Consider the following 8,301-nt stretch of genomic DNA (forward strand, 5'->3'; position numbering starts at 1 on the left):
GGAGGCGGCAGCTACTGTCACAACAGCATCCATATTTGGAACCCTCAGCTTAAAGACCCTGGGGGAATTGAACAGCTGATCTGGGTCTCAGTCCTGAATGGCAGCCCTGGGGTGAGGAAGAGCTCTGGTGTGGTGGAAATGGTGGAGGCTCTGGACAGGAAATTCTACTCAGATCCTGGGCAGAAAAGCTTGTGGTTGCTTCCAGACAAGAGCACGTGCCAGGAGAGGAGTAAACTCCTCTTCCCTGATTGTGCCACCTTGGAGGAACTGAGAACTTACAGGTCCTTAGAGTATACCCTCTACTTGACAAAGGTCTCAAAAGTCAAGTAACAGGCGGGGAAAATGCTCAAAAAAAGGGAAAAACAGTAAGACTATAGAAGGTTACTTTCCTGGCAAAAAAGGTATTTTCTTCCATCCTTTTGGATGAGGAAGAACAAAGCATATCATCAGAGGAAGACATAAAAGTCAAGGCTTCTACATCCAGAACCTCCAAAAAATTATGCAATGGTCTCAGGCCATGAAAGAATTCAAAAAGGATTTTGAAAATCAAGTAAGAGAGGTGGAGGAAAAATTGGAAAGAGAAATGAGAACAATGCAAGAAAATCATGAAAAGCAAGTCAACAGCTTGCTAAAGGAGACCCCAAAAAATGCTGAAGAATATAACACCTTTAAAAATGGACTGTCCCAAATGGCAAGAGAAGTCCAAAAAGCCAATGAGGAGAAGAATGCTTTGAAAAGCAGAATTAGTCAAATGTAAAAGAAGGTTCAAAAGCTCACTGAAGAAAATAGTACTTTAAAAATTAGAATGGAGCAGATGGAAACTAATGACTTTATGAGAAATCAGGAAATTACAAAACAAAACCAAAAGAATGAAAAAATAGAAGATAATGTGAAATATCTCATTGGAAAAACAACTGACCTGGAAATTAGATCCAGGAGAGATAATTTAAAAATTATTGGTCTACTTCAAAACCATGATCAAAAAAAGAGCCTAGACATCATCTTCCAAGAAATCATCAAGGAAAACTGCCCTGAAATTCTGGAACCAGGGGTAAAATAGAAATGGAAAGAATTCACCAATCATCTCCTGAAACATATACCAAAAGGAAAACTCCTAGGAATATTGTAGCCAAACTCCAGAGTTCCAAGTTAAGGAGAAAATATCACAAGCAACCAGAAAGAAACAATTCAAGTATTGTGGAAATACAGTCAGGATAACACAGGATTTAGCAGCTTTTGCACTAAGGAACTGGAAGGCTGGGAATATGATATTCCAGAGGTCAAAGGATCTAGGATTAAAACCAAGAATCACCTACCCAGCAACACTGAGTATAATACTTCAGTGGAGAAAAATGAAATTTCAATGAAATAGAGAACTTCCAAGCATTCTTGTTGAAAAGACCAGAACTTAATAGAAAATTTGACTCTCAAATACAAGAATCAAGAAAAACATGAAAAGGTAAACAGGAAAGAAAAGCCTTAAGGAACTCATTAAATTTTAACTGTTTGCATTCCTTCATGGAAAGATAATATTTGTAACTCATGAGACCTGCTTCAGTATTAGGGTAGTTAGAGAGAGAGAGGGAGAGAGAGTGAGTGTGTGTGTATGTGTGTGTGTGTGTATATATATATATATATGTACACATATATGCACACATAAATATGTATGGGTATATTATATATAGTGGGTATGTATGTGTACATGGGTGTGTAGGCGTATATATATAAATATACATAGACAGAGGGTGCAGGGTGAGTTTAAGGGAGAATACCTAAATAATAAAATTTACTATTGAGTGGAATGTACTAGTAGTAAGTGAAAGGGAGAGGTAGAATGTAGCAAATCATCTCACATAAAAAAGGCAAGAAAGAGCTTTTACAATGGAGGGAAAAGGGAGGAGATGAAAGAAAATAAGTGAGCCTTACTCTCATGGGATTTGACTTAAGAAGGGAATAACACACACTCAATTGGATATTTTACCCTGCAGGAAGGCACAGGGGAAGGGGCTAGGAAAGGGAAGACAATAGAAGGGGCAACAAATTGGAGAAAGGAATAATCAGAAGCAAATATTATTGTGAGAAGCAGGTCAAGGGAGAGAATGGAATAAATGGAGGGCAGGACGAGATAGAGGGAAATGTGGCTAGTCTTTTGCAACATGACTGTTATGGAAGTGTTTTGCAAGGCTACACATGTATGACCTGTATGGAATTGCTTTCTCAATGAGGGTGAGTGGGGAGGGAGAAAGGGAGAGAAAGTGGAACTCAAAGCTTTAAAAATGAATGTTAAAAGTTATTTTTGCATGCATTTGGGAAATAAGATGTACAGGCAATGGAGTATAGAAATCTATCTTGCCCTACAGGAAAACAGAAGGGAGGGGCATGGGAGAAGGGCTGTGATAGAAGGGAGGGCAGATTGGGGAAAGGGGTGGCGGGGAGAGATGGGGAGAACATTTGAAATTCAAAATCTTATGGAAGTGAATGTTGAAAATTGAAGATAAATAAATTGTATAATAGAAAAAAAGTAAAAAGTACAAAAAAAATAAAAGAAACTGAGGCTAAGGGAGTTTAAGTGACTTGCCAAGAATCAGATAGCTAGTATCTGAAGCAGTCAGGTCTTCCTATTCCAGGGCCAACAAATCTAACCACTGCACCACCTAGCTGCCCCTGAGCTCTCTCATTCTTATTCTGTTGCTGTCTTCCATGACTCTCCTCATTTTCTTTTTCCTCCTCCTGTGATTTCTTTCTCTGTGATTCTGTCTCTGTGCCTCTCTTTACCTCTCCCCCCAATACCCAAGACATGAAAAAAAGAAATAACCTCTGAGTGGAATTTTCCTTGGAAGTAGTCCTTCCTTGGAAGAAGTCCTTCTAAGGTCAAAGAAACCAAAATGTAGTGAGAAATGTATGCCCAAACACATTACCTAGCTTAGCTTGAGCATTTATGATTCTTTACCCTGGCTTCCAGGAGGTCTTGGACAGCGAGGTTACAGTGATTACTGAATGAATGAGCCTTAATAATAACCAGAGCTAGTCAGGGATTCAGAGATGAAAATCAGAATGCATAGGAAATGACTACCAAACATTAGGGTTAGGTGTCTGCCAGAGAAACCCAAGACCCTAGTCCAGAAAAGTAAGTTCAAAGAAAAGCCAGGTGAGCCTGAGGGTCCTAGCTACTTAGCTAAAAATGTCTGCTCTTTATTCTAAAGGGTTTGATGCCCAGAGTCTAATCTACTGGAGAGGAAAGTTAAGATTCTGTGGTGAAGGATAGGAAAAAAACTGGGTTTGTTTTTCTCCTCCTAGGGCTATTGCTGGTCCTATGGTTACTGGAGGTTGTTTTTCCAAAAGGTATTTTCTCAAGCTACTGACTTTTGAAATAATAACAACAAAAAATAAATAATGTTATCTCAGATTATGAGACTATTAGGGTTTTTTGGTCACAGAGTTTTCACCTAATGGGTTTTCTCTCCTTTTTCCTTTAGATTTATGAAAAACTAGTCCTTTACTGAGTTGGCACTGAAGGAACTTAAGTCTAAAAAACATAATGACTTTGTTTTCTTATGCTGTTGATGGTTTCTTTTATTCACAAGTCTTACCTTCTTTCTGAAGCTATTTCCTTAAAATAAAGCCTGTAGCTTATTTGTAACAAAAATTAAAAATTTGAAAATAAATTCACTTAGCAAATTTCTTCGTCTTTATGAGATGCAGTCATTTAATGTCAACTGAATTACATTGAATGAATTACATTACAATGAATTACATTCATTATTTAGACTGAGTTTATATATATGTATTTATATATGCATATCATCAAATGAATCTGATCTCATCTATTTCGATGATCTGTCCAATGATATAGATCACAATGTTTGCCCATTCTGTAAAACTACTGTCCATATCCTTCCATAACTTTGCCAAAGATGGTCCATCCAATGGGCTGAAAGCCTTCTTTCATTTCTTCTAACATTGTGAGGGTAACAAAGGACCACTGGGTCTGTCCAGCTGTTATTCATAACCCTTGCCAAGTGACCTGCTCATCTTCTTTTCCTATCATAAGTTTCTCTGGTGACATCTTTTATTCCTCTTCTCCTTTGAACTTGCTCATTGGTTATATGTTGTATCTTTCTCACACCTTCCTTGTACCTCTTTGTGATATTCATTGGTGGGGTTTTTTTGTGATATTCATTTTTATTTCTTTGGAAACTGTTTACGATGCTCCCTACCTCAAAGCTATTTTGTTGTTGTTCAGTTGTTTTTTCATCATTTCCAACTCTGTGATCCCATTTGGGGTTTTCTCAGCAAAAATAATATGGTTTGCCATTTCCTTCTCCAGCTCATTTTACAGATGAGGAAACTGAGGTTAAGTGACTTGTCCGGGGTCACATAGCTACTGAGTGTCTTAGACCACATTTGAACTCAGGTCCTCCTGACTCCAAGCCCAGTCCTCTATCTACTATGCCACCCAGTTAGCCTCAAAGCTATACAAAAGAATAGGATGTTGATATTAAAACAATGGAACTTTTTTTCAGGAAGAATCTTGGAGTTATTAAAGTAGCTTTGTAATCTCCTGAAGACAATCCAACCAGGTCTCCTTCCGTTTAATTCTGGTCCATTTGTACTGTCTGTCCCAGACAGACATACTGACAGACTAGTGCTATAGGTTGTCCATTCAACTAATTTCATAATCTGGGCAATAGAAATTTTTCATCTACTTGGTCTTTCTTTAGATAGACTAAACTCTTGAGATAGTTAGTGACATGTGACACAAAAGTACATATCCCATTCCCCTCCCCCCCCAAAAAAAGATTTGTTGTGGGATTTTTTCTCATTATAGCTTAAAAGTGTTGAGAAATTTTACATCTCTAGGAAGGAACTAAGTTAACCATCTAATCAATTCTGGCCTAAGGTGAGTTAGAAGCCAATGTCAACTATTTCCCATCTATGAATACCAGTCTTTCTGTGGAAAGGAATGTAAGCTTAAAGATAGGGACTGTTTTTCACTTTATAACCCCTATTTCTTTCACATAATAAACACAAAATAATGCTTGTTGAATTGAATTAATGTCTCCAGGGAAGAAGCACCATCTCTGCATGTATAGTGTGACCAAGACTACTATTCTTACCTCTGTTTCTCCTTCTATGATATTCTCCTTGCCTGACATTCACTCCTATACCACTTTTACCTTTCTTATGTTTCTCCTTTACCTTAACATTCTTTTCCACCTCCTTTTTGCCAATTCAAATCTCATACTTTAAGGCCTAACTTGAGGATCACTTCTTTCAAGAAATCTCAAATTAACCCCACCTTGAAGTGACTGTATTTTGAATCCCTACAGTATTTATCTTCAGTTTCTACCACAGTATGGGGACTTGTGTGATTTGGAATTATTTTCAAATTAATTATTTTCAAAAGATTGCATATTCCTTAGCCACAACGATTGTCATTTCCTCTGAATTATACAATAGTACTTATGTGGGGCCACATTCTGGGAAATATTTAATAAATAACTGCTATATTTAGTTAAAGCTGGTTTTTCTGCTTTCCTCACTTTGACACTGAATTGAAAGATCCCTATGAGTGTCATGTGAGTACTTATTACCTCTGCCTACACAGATTGCACCCCTTCACTGTTGAATTTCTTGCCTGATAAATTCATCCCCTGGTGGCCAACCTCATAGTGATGATCTCTTAACTCTTAAGATAGGTTGGTTCTTGGAGGTTTGACACACTACTTCCTCAAAGCCTTTCCAGCTTGCCAAGACCCAGGTTTACATCCCACTAATGTAACCTTTGAAAAGTCAGGGTCACCTTTATAGTAGGGTGAAATATCAAAGCTGAATTTTCATGTACTTCTTCAAATCTTCCTAAATGTCCAGTTCAGTAAGTAGTTCAAAATGTTATAAATTAAATCTTCCCAAATTCCTTATAACTTCATATACCAAGATGTCTACCCACAATATTTGGAAAGATAACTGAATTAGGAAAATGTAATCACCCATCCCAAAGGGGCCCTCACCTCCATGAAGGTTTTTTCATTGAGTTGCCCTCTACTTGAAGAAGCATGGGCATTTATATCTTTGACTCAGATAGGGCAGCAAAACAACAGGCTGGAGACTTGGTGGTTCACTAGAGAATGACAATTGGAAAGACTCAGTAGCTATAGGGCCAAAGAAGAATAAGGATGGGAGGGGGTGGGGATCTTGCAAGTTCCGTGACAGTTAGTCAGTTGATGTGACCATAGCTTGCTCCCAGAGAAGGAGGTACTGGTTGAAGTTTGTTTTTCTCCACACTGCTCATTTTTACCTAAGGTGGGACATGATATTATTGTTAACAGATCCCATGCCCCTGAATCTCTCCTGTTCTATGGAAGAAGAAATTAGTTGAGAGAACTGGCTGATCCCCATTTTCCTCAAAATCATAATATGAAAGGCATTAGAGAGACCAGCTAAATAGTTAACAAAGTTGCTGTATTTCAACATAGCACCCCATTTTTCTCCTTCACAGGTTCTTTAGTCCAGAGAAGACACCAGAGGGAGAAACAGTGTATCTCAGGGCTCAAGGAAATTAGGATAGAGAAGTCCCAATTCACCTAACATTGTGACTTTATTCAGCCAGTTAGAGAATGGAAGGCTGTGGTTATGAGGGATTTGATGTTGGATTATACTGCCTACCAAGGAAACTCAATTTTAGTTTACCTAAGTAAACAAACCAAGTGTGTCTGCTAAATATTTATCAAAACTTAAACTCCTGTTAGTTTTGTTCAGTGTTAGTGTCTTCACGTTACTCTTTTTGGCACTGGAGAAAAGGGAAGTCTATACTTGTGATTTCATTAGTGTAGGGTATTCCCTGCATTGAAACCCTCTCCACCGATGTAGATCAGCAGTTATTTTAAAACTTTTAAAAGTCTTCTAGCATTGCCTCAAGTCTGAGAGGGGAAGTGAGTTATTCAGTCCCACACCTGTGTCAGGCAGGTCTTAACCAAGTCTTCCGATTCCCAGGCCAATGCTCTTAATCTACTATACTACACTGCTGGTCTTGAATCTCGATTTTACAAATGAAGGTAGATTTTGTTTTTCATCCAAGAATATTTCCTGATGTAATAATCTTTAAACAGTGTGGTTTGGGGTTGGTTTGTTGTTTGAGGAAGTGTATTTCTTACATATGTTTCTGTTGGCTTCTTACTTGATGCTTTTGTTGGCATCTAACCATTCTTTGTAAGCTTTGAAAGTGTGAATAAAGGCCACATAAAAATCTTTTTTTCTTGAAATATGTGACTTCATTGTTTAACATGATTACACATGTATAAGCTATGTCAGATTGCTTACCATCTCAGGGAAGAGGGAGAGAGAAAAAATTGGAACTCAATCTTGTAAAAAATGAAGGTTGAAAAACTATCTTTACATGTAAAAATTGAAAAAAAATAAAATATTATTTAAAAAAGAAATCTGTGATATCATCAGTACAGGGAACTCCCAGTTGAGGAAACTGCTCCGAGGCAATTCGAATCAGCAATTGTTTTAAAACATAATCTTAGAGTGCCTGAGGCAGTTACAGGTTAAAGTTACAGTTACAGTTAAAGTGATTTGTTCAGGTTCAAGTATAGCCCCAGAGCACCGTCACTACAGCTCTAATTGACCATACCTACAACTTCTATCCCCACAGGGGCTTGTGGTGAGAATCAAATGAGATAAAGTCTTTTATAAAGCACTATTTAAACCTGAAGCCACTATACAATGTCAAGATACTGATCGAATGATTTGATACTAAAAAAAAAAAAAAATCTCTTGGGCTAAAGCCAAAAGCTTCTAACCATTTCCTAAAGACATCTTCCTGTTCCTGTGTGTTCTCTCACCGCTTGGATTTGGCTTTTCTATTTTGGGCAGGGAAAAGAATTGTCATCAAATTTACATTCTAGGAAATACCCAACTTCTGACCAGTGCATAAATGCACTGAGAGACTCACTGATGTGAAAGAGAACAGGAAACTGAGGTCTGCATCTGCTGCTCAGGAGAAAGCATTTTAAGTCCATTCTCCTGTGAGGAGCAGTTAAGGACATCAGTGGCTTACCTTGCCCTTGAGTCTATGGTTTGCATGTAGGATTGGACCACTAAGACCTCTCAAACTACAGTTGTTCAATCATTTTTTTTCAGTCCTAACCGACTCTCTGTGACCCCATTTGGGGTTTTCTTAGCAAAGATACTGGAGTGGTTGGTTTGCCATTTCCTTCTCCAACTGATTTTACAGATGAGGCAACTGTGGCAAACAAGATTCAATGACTTGCCCAGGGTCACATAGCTAATAAGTGT

At 38.0% G+C, this 8,301-nt stretch overlaps 1 protein-coding gene across 4 annotated transcripts in view; it reads right to left on the reverse strand.

Annotated features, from left to right (window-relative positions):
* Window positions 1–7,249, reverse strand: part of TRIM69 (tripartite motif containing 69) — a 54,120-nt gene extending 46,871 nt beyond the window's left edge. For all 4 annotated transcript variants that reach the window (XM_072625542.1, XM_072625539.1, XM_072625541.1 and 1 more), the window contains exon 1: window positions 6,012–7,249. In XM_072625542.1, the coding sequence (XP_072481643.1) occupies window positions 6,012–6,017 (6 nt within the window). In that variant the 5' untranslated portion in view covers window positions 6,018–7,249. The remainder of the gene's footprint in view (window positions 1–6,011) is intronic.
* Between the last annotated feature and the right edge of the window lie 1,052 nt (window positions 7,250–8,301).

The sequence above is a fragment of the Notamacropus eugenii genome, chromosome 7 (genome assembly GCF_028372415.1).
Source record: "Notamacropus eugenii isolate mMacEug1 chromosome 7, mMacEug1.pri_v2, whole genome shotgun sequence".
Classification (NCBI taxonomy): Eukaryota; Metazoa; Chordata; class Mammalia; order Diprotodontia; family Macropodidae; genus Notamacropus; species Notamacropus eugenii.